General features: G+C 39.4%; 1 protein-coding gene and 1 non-coding gene across 2 annotated transcripts in view; one reads left to right on the top strand and one right to left on the bottom strand.

The window, feature by feature from the left end:
- Positions 1 to 18,451, bottom strand: part of CDK12 (cyclin dependent kinase 12) — a 48,367-nt gene extending 29,916 nt beyond the window's left edge. The window contains 6 exon segments of the mRNA XM_027624612.2: positions 789 to 959; positions 1,523 to 1,662; positions 3,086 to 3,262; positions 11,543 to 12,140; positions 12,143 to 12,426; positions 16,775 to 18,451. Of these exon segments, the coding sequence (XP_027480413.2) occupies positions 789 to 959; positions 1,523 to 1,662; positions 3,086 to 3,262; positions 11,543 to 12,140; positions 12,143 to 12,426; positions 16,775 to 17,823 (2,419 nt within the window). The 5' untranslated portion in view covers positions 17,824 to 18,451.
- LOC113908423 lies at positions 8,461 to 8,567 on the top strand. The gene has a single exon (XR_003515488.1). It is a non-coding gene; the product is annotated as a U6 spliceosomal RNA (small nuclear RNA).
- Positions 18,452 to 21,702: the final 3,251 nt, after the last annotated feature.

The following is a 21,702-nucleotide window of genomic DNA, read 5'->3' as shown; positions in this document are numbered from 1 at the left end:
TTTAAATAGTACAGAATGGGGGTGCCGGGGTGGCTCAGTCGTTAAGCACCTGCCTTCGGCTCAGGTCATGATCCCAGGGTCCTGGGATTGAGCCCTGCATTGGGCTCCCTGTTTGACGGGAAGCCTGCTTCTCCCTCTCCCACTCCCCCTGCTTGTGTTCCTGCTCTCGCTCTCTCTCTCTCTCTGTGTCAAATTTAAATAAATAAATAAAATCTTTAAAAAAAGGGTAGAAAAAAAGTTAAAAAAAAATTAGTACAGAAGAATGGCAGAGGAAAATTAAGTTCCACTCTAGAAGAAATCAATAAACATTTTCTTGTTTATCCTTAAACTACCTACACATCATTATACTATTCTTATAATCAGAAGAAGTTAAGACACACCCAGAAGTATATCTAGTATTCTTAATTCTATTCAGGTTTGATTTCCATAAATGTATCTAACTACTGTTACAGAAGCAGAATTTCTTTTTATTTGCTTTATTTATTTTTTTAAAAGATTTTATTCGACAGACAGAGACAAAGCGAGAGAGGGAACACAAGCAGGGGGAATGGGAGAGGGAGAGGCAGGCTTCCCACTAAGCAGGGAGCCCGATGTGGGGCTCGATTCCAGGACGCCGGAATCATGACCTGAGCTGAAGGCAGACGCTTAACGACTGAGCCACCCAGGCGTCCCCAAAACTAACATCTTAACTCTGTTATGGATTCAAGAAGTTGGTCAAAGAGACAAGCTAAGAGAGGAAAATAAGATGTACCAATCTACCCTGTAGAAACATGATTCCTTGCTATTACCTTTGTCCTTCTTGAAATCCAGTGCATCTTGTTTATCTGTAACGATTTCCTTCATGTTAACAACACTTCGGTGGATTAGCTGACGAAGGATTTTGATCTCACGAATGGCTGTGATTGGGAAGCCCTCCTTCTCATTGTCCAGTCTCACCTTTTTCAGGGCCACTAGCTCTCCTGTTACAATAAATTCAAACTGTTACATTATCAATTAGCGTTTTTTGGCCACTATCAAGAACCAGCCAATATATGCCCAGAGCTGCTCTGAAAGACAGATTTAGCTTACTTTAATGCTATATGCCAGATACTTCTATACCTTAAAAAACAAAACCAAACCTATGTTCCCTTTCTTGCCTTTGATTTTTTTTTAAGACTTGCATTTCTTAATTCAGTATTCAGTTAGGCCTAAAAATTTTGAATTATTAAAATATGCCAATAATCCAACTACTTCATTTTATCTTTAAGGACTACACCTTACCAAAGAGCAACTTATAAATTTTATTTTTACTTTCTCTTAAATTCCCAGCAAACTTATTATAAAATATTTACAATGGACAACAGATAAAGAAGAAGATTTTTAAACAGTAATAATTATATTATTCTTTTGGAAAATTTTAGTATTTCAGTAACTTTTGGAAACCAAATTAAAACTCGAAATTCACTTTTGCTAAGTCTACTTTAGCATTAGTACTGCTAAAGTTTTAAACTTCTGACACCTAGAATTTTGTGGCAATATTTACCTGTGTCTTTGTCCTTGGCTTTATATACTTGGCCATAGGTTCCCTCTCCAATAATCCCAATAATGTCAAACTTGTCTACACAGCGTTTTCCCCAGTCACTTTCTGTTTGTCTTCTTTCTCCATAACGAGGACAACAAATTCTAAAAAAGGCAAAACAAAAGAGCCCCCGCAAAACAAACCAAAAAAAGTTATTTTAAAAACTTAAGCCTATTCAAAGAAGAAAACAGAATTCTTTTATGATGATTCCTGGCCCATGAATCTTCTATGAATTTATTAAAAAGGCAGGAATCAAATGATATGAAATAAATGGTCTCTCACAGTGGCTAAGATAGACTTTTTGCTTCAGGAAGGCATAAGATCAAATAATAGATTTGCTGCTTACTTTTTTTTTAAAGATTTTATTTATTTATTTGACAGAGATAGAGAGAACACAAGCAGGGAGAGTGGGAGAGGGAGAAGCAGGCTTCCCGCAGAGCAGGGAGCCCGATGTGGGGCTCGATCCCAGGACCCTGGGATCATGACCCAAGCCAAAGGCAGACAGACTGAGCCACCCAGGCACCCTGCTGCTTACTTTCTAATCTCTCTTTAGTACTGGCTTCCTCACCTACTGAATCGGGAAAGAATCCCTACATCATAGGTCTACTATTAAAATAAAACATAAAACATTGGCAATACTATGTACTCAGTCAATGGTAACTATTTTTATTATTAAGAGAGGAATGTTGGGGTGCCTGGCTGGCCCATTTGGTAGAGGACGCAACTCTTAACCTCAGGGTCGTGAGTTTAAGCCCCATGGTGGGCGTGGAGCCTAGTTTAAAATAAAAGAGAGAGAAATACTAACAAAAAAAAAGAGAGAGAGAGAGAAATGCTAACAATCTACTGGTAACAGTAGATCAAACCCAGATTCTACTACATTTATGGCATGGCAATTTATGTGGTTTAAGAAAAAACATCCCACATCTATTAATTTTTCATTTATGTGTACATGGTTGATACACCCGGAATAAAAGAGCTTTTTTTCTTTTTTAATATTCTAAGTATCAAACTCAAAAGATACAATGGGATCAATGTTCATGGTATATCTGAATTTGGGAAATCATTGCTTTTCTAAAAACAGTAGGTATCTGAGGGTGCAGATGAACAGGTCTCTCAGAAAGGCCTTTATGAAAAAAAAAAAAAAGAAAGAAAGGCCTTTATCCATTAATATAAAAGATACACATTAGGCCCAATTTTATATAATCCTACCAGTGTAGGTTGTGGAAGAAAGTGTGAGATTTAGGCCCAAAAGTAAGGAAGGAAGCTGTCCCTCCAGGGGTACCTGGGTGACTCAGTCGGTTAAGGGTCAGACTTGGTTTCAGCTCACGTCATGATCTCAGGGGTTGTAGGATGGAGTCCCGGGTTGGGCCCCATACTCAGTGCAGAGTCTGTCGGAGGTTCTCTTCTCCCTCTCCTTCCCCCTCTGCCCCCCTACCCCTGCTCATTCTCTCTTAAATAAAATAAAATAAAAATAAAATAAAATAAAAATAAAATAAAATAAAATAAAATGTCCCTCTAAAAACTCACTTTGGTCTCTTTTTATATGGTTGCTGAGGTGGTGTAACTGCCTTTGGTTCTGGAGAGTCTGGGGGAGATGGATCCCCACCAGGAAGTTCTGGAGGGAGAGGGAGGTCCGTGAGTAAGTGACGTGGCCTTTGTTCCTTCTCTTTCTTTACAGGTTTTGAAGGTGGAGTTTCTTTTGGACTAAATAATAGAGGAAGAGAAGAAAAAGATCATAATTACTTAAAAAATATGCAAATAAAACTTTTCAAAGCTTATAATGTCTGGCTATCAAAAGATTATAAAGATTTTACTTCTAAGGGATAAAACCCTATAATATAAGGAACTGAAGTTTATCACAAAGATACTTGGATTTCACAAAAAGAAATCCAAGTATATCAAACAAAAAATTTGTGATATTACTTGTAGATCCTATAACAAACTTTTTAACGTTTTCCCTAAGATTCTACTGTAATTTTACTGAAATGAAATAAAATACAGGAAGTAATCACCTTAAATTCCCAAAGTACCACTGCAACTCATGGAGTCACCAAATCTATTCTATATATTTTGACCAGCATAAGGAATGAAAGTTCAACAACGTAATGCTACTATGTTATAGAAGATGTAGACAGAACTTGGAAAAGGAAAAGTATTTGAGTTTTGTAAAAAAAAAAAAAAAGTTAAATTGGACATCAAAATTAGTGGATATACTGACCTATTATATTGGTTTGGAAGCAAAAGGCCAAATGGATAAATAATTCTCAAACTAAAAATCTAAGGAGAGAATCCAGTAAAGTATTTCAGAATCATTAAAGCAATTGGTGGCAGGCCTCTCATGATAATCAACAAAATGGTGGGGAGAAGAAGGGGCAGGGAAAAAGGATGTCTTTTCTGGAGTAGACTAGGGAAGTCAGTGTTCAGTTCCAATTTTTGAACCATCTCAACTTATTTATAAGAAAGGATTTTGTGCTATGCATGTCCTCAGGAAAGATAATATACTAATTCATGCCTACAAATAAAACCATGCTAGATAATAAGTCTTTTCTATTCTATCACAGTATCAGAAGCTTGAAAACAAGCTGAGAATCCTAACCACAGAAGGAGCTTCCTCCACTTTTTTTTATAAGTGGTTATAAAAACATGTATTCTTTCACGAATACTTCCAGAGAACCATAAAGATCTATCCCTTGCAATGTATCTTTTTAAAGATCGCATGTAAAAACAATCGCATAAGTATAACTTTCTACCGATTTTCATCATTTTAATCTCCTGTAAATCAGGCAGAAAAGAATCTAGATTAGTTTGTGCATATCAACCAGAACGAGGGTGGTCAACAAAAGGCAAAATGATCTTCTGAAAGTTTCTGTTCAATAACTGATAGAGATGAATACACATTACTGTAATTAGAACTAAGATTTTTCTAAACTGGGAACAAAGCCTATTACCAGAAAACTCTTCAGGCAGGACACAATATAGATTTTAAATTTCCCCAATTTTTGGGTGCCTGGGTAGCTCAGTTGTTAATAAGCATCTGCCTTCGGCTCAGGTCATGATCCCAGACTCCTGGGATCGAGCCCCGCACTGGGCTCCCTGCTCAGCGGGAAGCCTGCTTCTCCCTCTCCCATCCCCCCCCACTGTGTTCCCTCTCTCACTCTCTCTCTAATAAATAAATAAAATCTTTTAAAAAAATAAATAAATTTCCCCAATTTTTAAGACATTCAGGGAATGAGGGCGCCTGGGTGGCTCAGTCATTAAGCGTCTGCCTTTGGCTCAGATCATGGCCCCGGGGTCCTGGGATCGAGCCCCACACTGGGCTCCCTGCTCGGCGGCGGGAGGCCTGCTTCTCCCTCTCCCACTCCCCCTGCTTGTGTTCCTTCTCTCGCTGTGTCTCTATCAAATAAATAAATAAAATATTTAAAAAAAAAAAGACATTCAGGGAATGAAAATTCCTAATTTTTCAATGACTAATGTCAGAATACTCTATAAATTTTAATTCTTCATGATTCAGAAATAGATTACTTCTTGGTTATGCTTCACTAGAAGTATCTGAATTTTCTCACCATCACTTCATATAAGTTCAGTCTATGTTTTATATTTAGGTCTTATTTACTCCACAGTTGGCTTTATAGGTTCATGTTCAGTTTGCTACTATGAAAATATACATTGCTTCTGAAAAATTACATGTTTAGCATGTTTATTTCATAAAGCATGAATGTTTGGTATGTACTACCAGTTCAGGGCATACAAGTTGAATACAGGTCAAATCCTATTTCAACAAATTCCAATGTACCAAAAATCGTGGAATAATGATGACTCATAAAATTGCAACGCTTAACATTATGGTCTTTAGCCTTCAGTATACAGCACTCAGTAACTAATCTATTCCTCTATACAGTGCAGAGGACATATGGTACAGAGGGTCTAACACTGGAGAGCAGATATTGAACATCTAAGTCATTACTATGAAGATTCCGTACCAGGAAGTGCTGATCTTGCCAATATCTGTATTTCCTGGTTCCCCATTTATGCCTGTAGTTGGGTTCACATATGGTGAGTAGTTGCATAAATGCTCATGTATAATAATTTTCTTTTTCAAAAAAAGTTGCCAAGCTCCATGACTGCTCAAATTTTAAAATCTGTATAGTCTCTTGGAATTTATGATGATGGGATTTAATCTATACAGTATCAATACCACTAATAAGAAATCTTTATTGTTAATAAAGAATATGAATTTATATATCAATTATTTACAGATTGATTTCCTAATATTTTTCACAATTTAATAGCATAAACGACTTTAAATATGATCATTTATCCCTTTCCCCTTTTTAAAGCAGGTTGTTTAAAAAGTGATTCACTTTTATAAACTTCTAATAAAAATTTGAGCTGAATACATTAGAAATGAGAACTAAGCATTCCATTAGCAAAATTCTAAATCAAATTTGAATGTTCACAAAGATCCTTTCTTTTCTGTTAAGAGCTCAGTACTTTAAAGATAAAACCTTTAAGAATAATACAAACTCTACTGAGACTACTGAAGTCTGACAAAATCAAAATGAACCAGGTCCCAAAAAAACTGATCGGAAATGAAGATTTTTATTTTTATTTTTTGAAAGATTTTATCTATTTGACAGAGAGAGACAGCGAGAGAGAGAGCACAAGCAGAGGCAGTGGGAGAGAGAGAAGCAGGCCTCCGGCGGAGCAGGGAGTCCAATGTGGGGCTCGATCCCAGGACCCCGAGATCATGACCTGAGTCGAAGGCAGATGCTTAACGACTGTGCCACCCAGGTGCCCCTATTTTATTATTATTATTACTACGTAAGCTCTGCACCCATAGTGGGGCTTGAACTCACAACCCTGAGATCAAGAGTTGCATGTTCTACCAACTGAGCCAGCCAGGTGCCCTGGAAACAAAGATTTTAAAAACCCTATGTGGTTAACTGAAATTTTATTTATCTGAAGTAGGCTCCATGTCCAACGTGGGGCTTGAACTCACGACCCTGAAATTGAGAGATTGAGAGTTGCATCTTTACTGACTGAGCCAGCCAGGCACCCCAGTTAACTGAAATTTTATAAAAGAGTATACAGATGATCTTTTTTTTTAAATTTTATTTATTTGACAGAGAGAGACACAGAGAGAGAGGGAACACAAAAGGGGGTGGGGGAGGGAGACGCAGGCTTCCTGTGGAGCAGGGGGCCTGATGTGGGGCTCGATCCCAGGACCCCGGGACCACGACCTGAGCTGAAGGCAGATGCCTAATGACTGAGCCACCCAGGAGCCCCATACAGATGATCTCTTAAGAGCAGGTGATCCGGGGCGCCTGGGTGGCTCAGTCGTTAAGCGTCTGCCTTCGGCTCAGGTCATGATCCCAGGGTCCTGGGATCGAGCCCCGCATCGGGCTCCCTGCTTAGCGGGAAGCCTGCTTCTCCCTCTCCCACTCCCCCTGCTTGTGTTCCCTCTCTCGCTGTGTCTCTCTCTGTCAAATAAATAAATAAAATCTTAAAAAAAAAAAAAAAAAAAAAAAAAAAAAGAGCAGGTGATCCCCAGGGCAGGGCGCCTGGGTGGCTCAGTTGGTTAAGCGACTGCCTTCGGCTCAGGTCATGATCCTGGAGTCCCTGGATCGAGTCCCGCATCGGGCTCCCTGCTCAGCAGGGAGTCTGCTTCTCCCTCTGACCCTTCCCCCCCTCATGTGCTTTCTCTCTCTCTCATTCTCTCTCTGTCAAATAGATAAAATCTTAAAAAAAAAAAAAAAAAAAGAGCAGGTGATCCCCAGGGCATCTGGGTGGCTCAGTGGGTTAAGCGTCTGACTTTGGCTCAGGTCATAATCTCAGGGATCCTGGGGTGGAGCCTTGCTCAGCGGGGAGTCCAGTTGTCCCTCTACCTCTGCCTCTCCTCCCGCTCTTGCTCTCTCAAATAAATAAAATCTTAAAAAAAAAAAAAAGCAGGTGATATCCACAAATAGCTATATTCATGAAGAATGTACTATATCATGAAGAATGGATGGTTTAGCAGCCTTCATTTCTTGAAACAAAGAATTGCAGACCATGAATTAGGCTTTTGCAATACCAGTAGTTAAATTCACTCCTGCATTTGATACCTGGATTAATACATTTCTGGCCCTATATATATCTTTGAAAGAAGTTTCATTCTATTCCCAAAGGGACTTTAAAAGAAGACAAATCCTCTGATACAAGTTCTACGTCATCCATGTGCCTATGGAATTAACTACATTCCCAGTGTCATTTCACACAAGTCCTGATCCTGTCTCCTTCAGTAGTCTTAGTCATTCAAATAAGCAATATTTACTGATCACATTCTGTGTTCAGTGGTTAAAGCACTGTAGGCAACAGAAAGATGTATAAATCACATTCTCAACAATTAAGCTGCTGCAATCTCACATGAGAAGATCAAGAATATAAATGAATTCTGTATGCAAACTTTCAGATTTCTTCCTGAAAAGTTTTCTTACATAAAAATTATTTTTCATGTGAAAAACAGGTGCAGCTGGTATGATACATGGATAGCGTGGCACCAAAAAAAAAAAAAAATTAAAGACGAAAACAAAAACCATCTTGAATTTAAAATAGTGAAATGGGGTGCCTGGGTGGCTCAGTCATTAAGCATCTGCCTTTGGCTCAGGTCATGATCCCAGGGTCCAGGGATCGAGCCCCACGTCGGGCTCCCTGCTCTGAAGGAAGCCTGCTTCTCCCTCTCCCACTCCCCCTGCTTGTGTTCCCCCCTCACTGTCTCTGTCAAATAAATAAATAAAATCTTAAAAAAAAGTGAAAAAATAAAATTGTGGAAAGATACCTTCATTTCCATTTTTCTGACTTTAATAATTTGTTTATATTTATGTGGAAAACTAATAATAATCATAAATTTAAAAATAATTACATTGGTGCTCGCTTCAGCAGCACATATACTAAAATCGGAACAAGAGAGAGAAGATTAGCATGGCTCCTGTGCAAGGATGACAAGCAGATTTGTGAAGCATTCCACATTTTTAAATATTAAAATTTTGCAGATAAGGTCCTTTACCTTTGATCCTCATCCTAAGTCCCATCCACAGAGATAACCATTATTATCAGCCTAATATATATCTTTTTCGGGGCACCTGGGTGGCTCAGTTGGTTAAGTGACTGCCTTCGGCTCAGGTCATGATCCTGGAGTCCTGGGATCGACGAGTCCCGCATTGGGCTCCCTGCCTAGCAGGGAGTCTGCTTCTCCCTCTGACCCTCCCCCCTCTCATGTGCTCTCTCTCTCTCTCATTCTCGCTCTCTCAAATAAATAAAATCTTAAAAAAAAACTATAAAAAAATATATTTTTTGGATTTTTTGGTGTGAATTCATATGGATGTATATACATATATGTATCCATAGAAAACAGATGTTTTGTTTTGTGTATGGGTTTTTACATAATTATCACACTATTAAAATAAATTCCATTGGACTATGAAACAGTTATACTTTCACAATCAGAACTGATAAATAACAAAAAAATACTTCTGTTCACTTCATTTTCTCATACACATTCTTAAAGAGAGCCACACATACTCAAATAAGCACTGAATGGTCTTACTTTACCTTTCATCCCAATCTAAAAGACACAAATTCCTATGTGCCTATCAAAATTATTCCACCTCTGGAAATCTGCACTCTACACTGACACATGGTAGGTCAGTTCAATAATTACTTGGTTAGCCAAGTAAACATTTCAAAATGAAGATTCTCAGCCACACTGACATCATTCTAGCCACTATGTAAACTAATATTTAAACAAGGTTCCTGTACATAGATCATGGCCGAGAGTCCCACTGGATAATGCTCAATTGATATTTCCTTATTTCCTTTTCCAACAAAAACCATAGAATCACGTAGCTTGTATCTATGAGAAGTATACTGTGTACCTAAACAGATTTTTTTACATAAATTTCAGGTTTTATCCTTCTCCTTTGCAATTCTCAGGATATGGCAGAATTGACAAATAATTATTGATATTAGAAAGAGAAGTGGAATTTTTCTTTAAAATAAGATTTACTACTATGAAGTAATGGACTCATTCTTTAAAAAAATTTTTTAATTGCATTTGTACCTTCTTAAAAGGCATAGAGCATAGTCTGGAAAAATATAAATGTAAGGAGCTGAAATGTATCATCATTCAAATTACTGATGTCACTTGGAAAATAATGGAGGCTTGGGAATTGGTCTGGGATGTGATCAGTAGTACTTACTTTTATGCTTACGATGAAAGTTTATTGCAATAAATTAAACTCATATCCTAGAGAACAAGAGGGTAGGATCTCCTTAGAAAAAACCAGTAACACAGACTACTACCATGGCCTATGTCACCACTAAATCAATTTGTTTGATGGTATTTGCCTAGCTAGTCCTGACAAGATATAGAATATATTTCCTAATGCCTTCCATAAAATCAGATTCGTGTTTCATAATCATTTCACTTCTCAATATTAAGAGGACTCATCAAAATTAGAGCTCTTCCCATCATCCCATTGTGAATTTATATTCTAATTAGTAAAGATTCTACATGCTGTTCTTCTGCTTCTTATAGGGTAACTTTTTTTTTTTTTTTAAAGCAGTGTCTTTCAAGATAAAACTAGTTTATTCTTTTTCTGGCTTAGGAGAAAAAAAACCCAGCTATAAAAGACATTTTGGGGGACCACTAAGGATATTTGATATTGTTATTATTGATATTATATTATTAAATCAGTAAAAAGTTTTTTGGGTGATTAAGGTATTGTGATTCTTTAGGAAAATGTTCTTAGTGTTAGAAGAGACATGCTAAAGTATTCAGAAGTGGGGTGCCTGGGTGGCTCAATCGTTAAGTGTCTGCCTTCAGCTCAGGTCATGATCCCAGGGTCCTGGGATTGAGCCCCACATCAGGCTCCCTGCTAGCCAGGAAGCCTGCTTCTCCCTCTCCCTCTCCCGCTGCTTGTGTTTCTGCTCTCGCTGTCTGTCAAATAAATAAAATCCTTAAAAAAAAAAAGTATTCAGAAGTGTCATGATATAGTAAAAGCAAATGTGGCAAAAAGTTAACTGGTGAATCTTGGTGAAGAGTATAAAGGAGTTAATTATATTACTCTTTCACTTTTTCCAGAGCTATTAAAATTTTTTTTTTTTTTAAAAGATTTTATTTATTTATTTGAGAGAGAGAGAATGAGAGAGAGAGAAAGCACATGAGGGGGGGAAGGGTCAGAGGGAGAAGCAGACTCCCTGCTGAGCAGAGAGCCCGATGCGGGACTCGATCCAGGGACTCCAGGATCATGACCTGAGCCGAAGGCAGTCGCTTAACCAACTGAGCCACCCAGGCGCCCGAGCTATTAAAATTTTCAACACAGGGGTGCCTGGCTGGCTCAGTTAGTGGAGCATATAACTCTTGATCTCAGGGTCATGGGTTTGAGCCGCACACTGGGTGTAGAGATTACTTAAAAATAAAAAAAAATCTTGGGGCACCTGGCTGGCTCAGTTAAGCAGCTGCCTTTGGCTCAGACCATGATCCTAGGGTCCTGGGATTGAGGCCCACAGTGAACTCCCTGCTCAGCAGAGAGTCTGCTTTTCCCTCTCCCTCTGCCCCTCCGCTATTTGTGCTTTCTCTCTCTCAAATAAATAAAATCTTAAAAAAAGAAAAGGTCTAAAAAGAAAAAGAAAAAAAAAAGAATTTTTCAACATAAAACTTTAGGGAGAAAAACACCATTGATTTTTAAAAACTTGAACCAAAAGTTAGCCTTATCAAATAAACTTATGAACAAAAAGGGTTACTAGGCCCCAATTTGTAATTTTCTCCTCCTAAGTAATAATGTTATAAATCAGAACTTGTCCACTGAAAACCAAATACCAAAAGCATTTCCTACTCATAAAAGCATTTTAAACAGCCATGCATTAGAGCAGTTTTGACAGTTTAAGAGAAAATGATTACATGTACATCAAGAGGGTAAAGTTTTCCCAGTTAACGACAGGACTTACCTATCCATGTCATCGTCTCCTGGTAGTAAGGGTGGGAGGGGCAGAGGAGGCAACGTTGAAGTTTTTAGGTGTGGAACAGCAGCTGTTACAGATACTTGAGTCTTCACAGAAACCTGTACAAGGGGCTGAGAATTTGCCTGAGAGGACAAAGTAGATGTCCTTGGGTGAGTAGAAGAGGGCAAAGTTGAAGTACTAGAAGCAAGAACCTGACTAAATGCTGGTTGGGGAGGAGGCAGAGGAGGCTGCTGTGGAATAGCTGGTAGTGGAGGCAAAGGTGGCAAAGGGGGTGTCTGAGGTGGAGGGGTAGTAGTTGGTAAAGGAGGTGGAGGAGAAGTAACTGTGGGGACAGTTGGAGGGGTCTCCTTTTCTGATGTCTCTGCCTCTTTTGGAGTAACAATCTCCTCTTTCAATGCTATGGGTTTAGAGTCTCTTGATCCCTGTGCTTTCAAATCTTTAATAGGATGCTTCTCAGAGTTCTCATCCAACTTTACTTTCCCTGTATCTAAAGAATTTTTGACTTCTGTATTTAGATGTGGTACATTCACCAGTTCAGTATCTGGGGCAGATTTTTCCAATTTTACACCTCTGGTTAACTTTTAGACTCCAAGCCTGAATCCTTAGCTTCTACTAAACTGTTCTCTTTTCTAGGCAAAAATATAGGTGAACCCTTGGATTCCTTTCCATCCATTTTTGCTGCAGCAGCAGCAGCTGCTCTTTCCTTCTTTTTCCTACTGAGTTCAGCTCCCAAGCTGGAGTTCAATGGAAGCCTGACAGGTGAGATGCTGGAATGTCGACTGCGTGACCCGGATCTCTTCTTTTTACTATGAGAAGATGAGTGTCTTGAATATGCAGGACTTCTACTTCTAGACTTCATGGATTTCCTACTGGAAAAAGAAAAAGCCAGTTTAAAATGGATAGCTGACAGCAATATGTAGGAAAATACATCAGTTAAACTATGGAGCACTGTAACTTAAAGAAGCTACTCTGAGTAATTTAGCAATCTTAAAAATTAATTAGGTACCATCAAACAATAATAACATAACAATATTGGTTAATTACCTGTAACAAATGTACCAGACCAATGTAAAATGTTAATAACAGGGGTAACTGGATGCAAGGACAAATAATTCTTTGTACTATTGTCACAATTTTGTGTGTGAATCTAAAACTAGTCTAAAAAATAAAGTTTACTTAAAAAATAGATTACAAGGAACTAAATCCTGTAGGACAACATATTTCACTCATATAACACTAAAATTATCCATTACTTATCCAACTCAAGAAGATGGGTATTTTTTTCCCATGTTGGAAAGCACCCATATTCACAATTACTTTTTTGGAATTTTGGTTTAAATCTCTGATGAAGTGAAAACATGATAAAAAAAAAAAGTCACACTTTATACTAAAGGTGGGTTATACCAATCAGGAAGTTAAAAGTAACTAGCATGCTTCACCAAAACCTAATTGTTTAAACTAGAGAACTATTTAACTGACAGATCCCAGGAAGATTTTGTTCCTTGAATCCTCAGTCGATAATTAAGTTGTGCCTATACTAAACAACCCCTAAGATACAAGAGTTATTAGGATTTGCAAAATAAATAAGCTGAAAAAGTTGTCTTACCAAATAATTTATCAGAAGTTCTCCAAACTATAATGACTTCTGGTATTTTCACATATAAAATGATTTCCAATCAACTTTTTAGGAACTCATAAAGCAAGGTACTGTTGCATGTTCAATTTATTTTCTTCATTATTAAGAATTTGGAAATCCATGAGGCAGATTATTCTTTTTTTTTAAGATTTTTTAATTATTCATTTGAGACACAGAGATAGAGAGAGAGAGCATGAGCAGGGGGAGAGGCAGAGGGAGAGGGAGAAGCAGGCTCCCCGCTGAGCCATGAGCCTGATGTGGGGCTGGATCCCAGGACCCTGGGATCATGACCTGAGCGGAAGGTAGATGCTTAACCATCTGAACCACCCAGGCGCCCCCAGATTATTCTTAATTGAAACCCAACCCTCATTAATTCTTTTTGTCTTTTTTTTTTTAAAGATTTTATTTATTCATTTGAGAGAGAGACAGAGAATGAGAGAGCATGAGCAGGAGAGAGTGGCAGAGGCAGAGGGAGAAGCAGACTTCCTGCTGAGCTGGGAGCCCGCTGTGGGGCTGGATCCCAGGACCTTGGGTTCACGACCTGAGCTGAAGGCACATGCTTAACCATCTGAGCCACCTAGGTGCCCCTCTTTTTGCCTTTTCATAAAGCCTAATGTGCTCAGGCCTCAATGTGAGGGGAGAAAAAATAGCACTAAAAATGTGACTGAACAAAACATAATTTGCCCAGTAGTCTAAAATAAATTGTTCCCATTCCAGATCTTTAATATCTCCCTTTATCTTTGGTCATTAGTAATACTGACATAATTCAAAATGTTTCAAAACAAATAGTACATATGTGTAGGCGAAATAACTCACATGATATTAGCCATGGTTTTCTTATAACTACACTGCTTTTTGGAAGTTTTAGTTAAAATGCAAGTCATTATTGGAATAGAAGTACTCAAAACAGCAATAACGACATATATATGAACACGAGGATACAGAATACTGAAAGTGGTTAAGTGGATTTACGAAACATCCACTTATTCTTCAGAAAACTAATACTTCTTTTGTAAGTAACTGGATGAAACCAGAGGTTTTCTCTCACTGAATTGGAACTGGGATAAAACTACTATCTCTATTATCCCATGATAAACTTCTAAAGTCCCAATCACTAAGTAACGTCAGAACCACACGCTCTAAAAACTAATTTCTTTAATCATTCAGCATTACTAAATCTTCCTAAGGAACTCTGCTACAAACCCTTCAATTTCTGAACAGAAGCCTACTGTTAATAGAACATTCTGATGGCCATATACTTATGGCATTTTAGTGATACAAATGCTATATTTGAGGTCAAGATCCACTCTTCAAGAAAAAAAGCGACAAGGAAGGGGGGTGGCAAGAGGAGACAACCAATAGGTAAATGCAGGCAACAGTAAAAACCTCTCAAAAACAAATGTATTTTCCCCCTGATTTGAGTTAGGTTCTATTCATCTGAAATGAAATTGCTACTACTAACCACTACTAATTTGGAGGATGGAAAGACATTGCATTTCTGGCGAGGTATTTTCAGTCTTTTAAAATGATGTTGCTTATTTAATTTTGATCATCTCCCAAGGAAAAAAACAGAAATATCACAGAAGGGATCTGTATGCTCTACTCTAAGAAATTTTTGTACTTATTGTCTGGAATTCCAATGAATGAGGAAAAAAATCTGTAGTGCACATATACAAACATATCATGCTCTGTAAAACCCAACTAAAAATACGCATGTGACTCTAAAATTATATTATGTTTATATATTGTGTCCTATGCTATTATATTGTGTCTCCCAATTCGTTCCTGATTTATTTTTTACCATTACTGCACTAGTTCCAATTAACTGAGTAGAGGAAGAGAGAACTTGAGATATGAATCCAAAAGGAATCCCTGCAAAGCAAGTTCTTTCTGAAAGTTGTTTTAGTGTTTTAGTCTCAAGTGCACTTCCATATTCCCAAAACTCATGACAATAAAAATTCTCAAAACAGCCTTAATGAAACTACTCAAGAAAACAAGTATTCTCAGAGTATTTATGTTTCCTTAACAACTAAGCTACTTTATAAATAGTACACTTAAGACATCCATTTCACTTATATAAATTTTACTCTCACCCCTTCAAAAAAAGTCAACTCTAGCTAATGCTATACACAATATGCTAAAATGCTTACAGTGAAGTATACTGATGTCTGCAACTTTGAGATGAATCAAAACAAAAGATGGACTGATGGAGAGATGGATGGGTATGATAAAATATATAACATATATTAATTGTAGAATCTAGGTATTACATATATGGATCCTCACTATAATTCTTTCAACTTTTCTGTGTTTGAAAAATTATGATAAAATGGGGGGGGGGGTGGTTGGGGGAGGGGGAGGACTAAGGAACTTTTAGGCCCTGACAGGTTAAGAACTCTGCATTTTGATTAATTCAAACTAATTTATGAATAATTATAACTTTAAGTCAGCAAAAATTACTCATATTGACATATAAAAGACATGCATGGATTTTTACAAATTAGCATTTCTCCCCTAGCATCCAACAATATTTCTTTGCTCATAAGACAGAATTTACTGACCTGCTCCAGATAACCAGAAACTGTGCTTTACACTTCATATTTACTAGCTAATTTAATCCTCAAAACTACTCTAGAAGTAGGTAGTTATTATTCCCATTTTACATACGAAGAAACACGGGCAGGGAAAAATTAAATTATTTGCCAAAGTTCACAAAGATTAGGATTCCATTCAGGTATAACCCCAAAGCCCATGTTCTTTTGTGGACAAAGTGAGTCCACAAAGAGGGAGGTACATCTCATCATCTAGAAATAACAGTTTTCAGTAGTAATTCATTTTAATGATTAAATTTCAAACTAACATGCCTTTCTTGCTAAAATATGGTAAAGGCACTATTACCATTTTTTTTAGAGAAAAATTTTGAAAATTGCCAGTGGTCACAAGGTAGGTCAATGGTGATGCTGTAAAGAAAATCAAATTATCCTTGAAACCAACTTCTGCTAAGCTATGTATCAACAAAAGGAAAAAGGACTAAGCAGCTGAATTTCCACTAAAACATCAGTTTAAAGACAGGAATTAAGAAATAAACTTACAGCTTTGGAGACTCAGTGGACAGCACACGCACAAATGATAGATGACCTAGGCAAATAGCTTCAAGATAATACGAATGAAAATTTATAATTTCTTACATCCCCAGTCAGGTCCAGTGAGGTCTAAAGCACGAATACCAAGGTGATTTAAGACAATGCAACTAAAATTGCTAGATAAACTCTGGGATAAGCTCAGTTATCAACTATGTGGACTCAATAAGCAGGAACTTACGATTTTTCTTACAGGGGCTTACAACTGAAGATTTCACCCCTGGAAGCACCTACCTTTAGCAGTTTTAGGCATGTGAACTCTCCACTTCTCAAATTCTGAGTTAAGAGAAGACCAGATTCACCTACTTGGGTAACTAGCCAATAACTAAGTGTTCTAGTCAATAAGGAAGACTGGGGGCTTCAACAAAATGTTAACATGACTAACTGCCAGTTCCTCATGACGCAGCCTAAGAAAAAAGGGCTGTTAGACAAATAGCTCACCTGGGGAGTGGACTCCGACTCAGAGACCGTTTGCTCATGAAAGGGCTGCTGGACCGTCTTCGACCATAGGGACTGGGTGATCTCCCACTGTAAGAGCCACTCCTTTCATAGCTGGAAGAACGTCTCCGACTATAGGGACTCACAGATCTTTGTCGTCTACTGTAGGGACTGGGTGACCGGGTGCTGGACTGGTAGGCCGAAGGCTCCTTGTAAGGCGGGCTAATTGACTGCCTTCTTGAGGTACTTCCAGGACTCTTCTTGTAGGAGTCATAATTGCTAGAGGTGTGAGATCTTGGGGGACTAAGGTCATAATCTTGGCCATAAGAAGCTCCTGAGGGGCTATCATCTTGCTTGGGGCTGTCAGACCATTTCCTATGGGGACTCCTGGATCTCCGTTTGGGACTGTCCATTGTTTTGTAGCTTTTGGGTGTTTCCCTTTTCCGATGACTTTTACTCCGGTCTTTGTGCCCAGACTTCAACTCACGTTCTTTCCGGGTCTTCTCCTTATGGAGTTTGGATGACCTGGATTCCTTGTTGCTGCTGCTTTTGGATATCTGTGCCTTCCCATAGTCCTCATTCTCCTCATTTGAACGCTTTGAACTTCCTGATACTCGGTCCTTCATCGATCCCGATTTGCTGGAGACTTCCTGGTTTTTTTCTTTTTCTGTTTGTTTAGTTTTTAGTAAGTCCCGGGAACGTCTGTGCTGGTGGTGACGATGTTTGTGCAGGCGGTCACTCCGATCAGTTCCACGACGTTCATCATTCTCCCTCCTGTCTAGTTTGAAGGCCATGTCGTCAGAGAAGGTATCTGAATCAGAGCTGATGTCATCATACTCCACCAAAGGTTTGATAATTGTACCCAAAGGTGCTGCTTCGGGGGTCACCAACCCCATGTCTTTGGAGTGCTTGGATTTATGCCGCTTGTGCTTCGACACCAAGCGGTGACGCTCTCTGCTGTTGGAGCTGCCACCTCCCGATGACGGCTGCAAAGTTCCAGAAGCTCCTCCACTCCCGTCCTTCTTGCCCCCATGTCTCTCTGGATTGGGCATTCCCTTTCGCCGGGCCTCAAAAAGGGGAAAAAGTTCCCCAGCACTCCAAAAAGTAACCCCCACCCACCCCCCCAACCCCACGCCTACCAAAGCGCCCCTCGAAGGGGGTGGGGAGGGAAGGGACGGTAGCCCAGGCTCCTCCTCCCTCCCGACTCCTCAGCACCCTCCTACATGAGGTGGGGGGTGAAGGAGCCAGAAAAGAAATTAGAGTTCCTCAGCAGTAGAGTTGCGAGACAACGGTAGCTGCTCAAGTCTGTTTCCCCTCCTCCCCCCGCCGAGCCAATCCTCAGGCCCGGGCGCCGGGGAGGTCGAGGAAGTAGGAAGCCGACGGCCCCGGGCTGTGGGGCCGACTCCGGCTCTGGGGCCCTGTGAAGACTGCGCGGGCCCTTCCCCTACCCGGTAGCCCGGCTCGGGGCGGCTTCCTGTCGCTGGGGTCCCGCAGCCTAGGTGCCTCACGCCCCCTTTGTCCCTCGCTCCTGAGGGAGCCCCTCTTCTTGCCTCCGCCTCACCTCAATACCTCACACACTCACTCGCTCCCTCACACAGACTCAGTCACACACTAGGTTAAACCGAAACGGCACTTGGCGGGGGGAGGGGGCGATCCCAGGAAATACCGCGAGAATCCTGTGGACTCTCGCGGTATTTCGTGCTTCCCTTTCACCTCTCACCACGGCTTGCTCAAAAAACGCGAGACTAGGTCCTGAACAAGAAACGCGTTCCGCCAGATTCTCGCGATAAGATCCCCGCTCTCCATTTGAGCAAAGCTTTATTGAAACGGCGGTGGAGTTTTTTTTATTCAAAACTTTATTGATAACTCATTGAACAAACACTCCCAGGCTCCGGCACAAAACTAATTTTGCATATTTTATAACAACTCTTTCAACTACGAGGGTGAAAATATTGTCAACAGGACAAAGGGCGAATGTGGGGACATTTCAACCCAAGTCCTTAAGTATTAACAATGCTTCCCACTTCCATAGAGTATACTATGCGCATTATCTCTAATTCTCATACTATGCAAAACACGGTATCCTCTTCCCTATTTTACAGATAAGGAAACTCAGAGTCACAGAAGTTAAAGCTAGTCCAGCAAGTGCCAAAAACGAGATTTAAATTGTCTTAACACCAAAGCACAGCTCTTGTATAGTGTAGCACTTCCTCTCTCACTCTGTTTAAAATCTTAACCTGAAAACTCATCACCTCTTGGGATCATCTGTGGCTTTTCTGGAATCATTTAGCCTTTTATCTTCACACAGAAGATTATAATTATGAACAAGTAGAACATAGTATTCATGAGCAAGAAAATAATATCTGCCCTTCATTTTTTACTTTTCAGAACTTTGCACACATTAGCTTATTACATCTCCACAGCAATCATCTGAAATAGGATTGTATATTTGAGGAAACTAAGGCACCAAGAAGTTAAATGACTTATCCAAAATTGTTCATTCTTTTCTTCATCAAATTTATCTATATGAGAATTTAAGGCCCTCCTCTGTGAAATAGTATCCTTTCCCATAAGGCCATCAAGCAAGATCTAGAGAAAATATACCACAAGATATAAGATGATAAATGTCATAAGAATGATACAGAGCACTGCAAAGGTTCTAAAGGAGGTTGGGAGTGTTAAGGAAAAGCTTTATAAATATAGGGCATTTGAGTTGGATCACAAAGACTAGGATATGTATATGCAAAGATGGGAAGATTAGGGACACCTGGGTGGCTCAGTCAGTTAAGTGTCTGCCTTAGGCTCAAGTCATGATCCCAGGCTCCTGGGATTGAGTCTTGCATGGGGCTCCCTGCTCAGCAGGGAGCCTGCTTCTCCCTCTGCCTGCCCTCCCCCAGCTTGTGCTCTCTCTCTCTCTCTGTTAAATAAATAAATAAAATCTTTAAAAAAAAAAAAGATGGGAAGATCAGCCAGTAAAATAGGGGCCAGAAAACACCCTGAATGTAGGCAGAAGAATCCACTCTCAAAATCACTCCCTGAAAATGTTCTTGTTGCTTTTGATCACATGGGTACCAAAAAGAAAATTTTTACCTAAATGTTTGAGTCCATAAACATTGGCTAAAAATGAAAAAGGTAAACTTTTTAATTAACCATGGAAGAAAATGTAATGCCATCAAGAAAAAAAAGGATAGACTTCAGTACTGGAACTCAGATATGGTAACTCCTCATGCACTGCTGCAAGAGAGCCTGGATATAAAAATATAAAAGTCCCCACCAGTGTCTGACATGGTAGCCAATGGCATGACTTCGTGGCAGACTGGATGAAATGACTGAGCTACCTTATCAAACATTGGCATGAGTTCAGCAAAATTACTCTGATTTTTTATATCTTTTAAATGAGATTAAGTTTTTGACCCAGGATGCACCCACACCCACAGTAAAATAGAAAAGTGGGGACAGCAGAAGGAATTATGGTAATGTGTCAAATAAATCTTGAATAAAATTCATCATCTAAATTAAACAGTAGTTGATGGGGCTCCTGGGTGGCTCAGTCGTCGGGCGTCTGCCTTCAGCTCGGGTCATGATCCCGGAGTCCTGGGATCTAGCCCGGCATCGGGCTTCCTGCTCAGCAGAGAGACTGCTTCTCCCTCTCCCACTCCCCCTGCTCGTGTTCCCTCTCTCACTGTGTCTCTCTCTGTCAAATAAATAAATAAAATCTTTAAAAAAAATAAACAGTAGGGCACCTGGGTGGCTCAGTTGGTTAAGCGACTGCCTTTGGCTCAGGTCATGATCCCAGAGTCCTGGGATCGAGTCCCACATCGGGCTCCCGGCTCAGCGGGGAGCCTGCTTCTCCCTCTGACCCTCTCCCCTCTCATGCTGTTTTTCTCTCTCTCTCTCTCTCAAATAAGTTAATAAAATCTTTAAAAAAAATAGGGACACCTGGGTGGCTCAGTCAGTTAAGCGTCTGACTTCGTTTGGCTCAGGTCATGATCCCAGGGCCCTGGATCGAGTCCCACATCAGGCTCCTTGCTTGGCGGAGAGCCTGCTTCTTCCTCTACCTGCTCTGCCTGCCGCTCCCCCTGCTTGTGCTGTCTCTGGCAAAAAAATAAATAAAACCTTAAAAAATTAAAAAAAAATCTTTAAAAAAAATAAAGAGTAGTTGAAACTTTCTTAATTATCTAATGGTTGCCTACTGAAGACTAGAGACTCCTGATGAATGAATGAAGATTTTACTGAATTTTTATAACATATTTCTATAGCACTGTTCAATTTTCCATAGAACTCTGTTAAGTCTGTCAATGGATATCAGTTGAACAAATAATCAGGTGAGGTGGCCAAGATGGGTATTACTACATGCATCTACTAAAAGTTGAAACCGAGACTCAGGAGTTAGAGAATGTTTCCATTAAGTGTAGGAAATGCCAGGAGCAAGGACAGCTCTTTCTTTAATCTTAGATCAGTACTCTTTCTATTGCAGTACGCTTTCTCTTTTTGTTGGATACAGTTGTACCCTAATGTCAATAATCTCTCAATAAAGCTGGGAAAAAATTTCTACTCTAGGAAATATATTTTGTCCAAGTGTTTAAATACAAAATCAAGTGTAAACTGCAGAAATTTCTCCAACAATTGGCGAAAATAGTGCTTTTATAAAATAAGGTTTGCTTCACTCTACAGAAAAACTTTGAACTCAGAAATTCCAGGACTGCACAATTTGCTTTATTTGCATGACCTCCCAGGGCAGGGAGTTAGGGCAACTCTATGAACCCCAAGGTAATCAGTCAGATGAAGACTATACTTCTGTGTAAATCCTCAGAGAAAGTCAGAGAGCTTCTCTTTAGGCTGTAGTCAAGAGGAAATATTTAACTAAAGTCAATAACTCCCCCAACCCCACCCTGGATCAATTTATTAGTTTAGATTTTAGGTTTAAAGAG

Source organism: Zalophus californianus, chromosome 16 (assembly GCF_009762305.2).
Source record: "Zalophus californianus isolate mZalCal1 chromosome 16, mZalCal1.pri.v2, whole genome shotgun sequence".
NCBI lineage: Eukaryota > Metazoa > Chordata > Mammalia > Carnivora > Otariidae > Zalophus > Zalophus californianus.
Note: the sequence above shows the minus strand (reverse complement) of the source record. Positions and strands in the feature narration are given on the sequence as shown.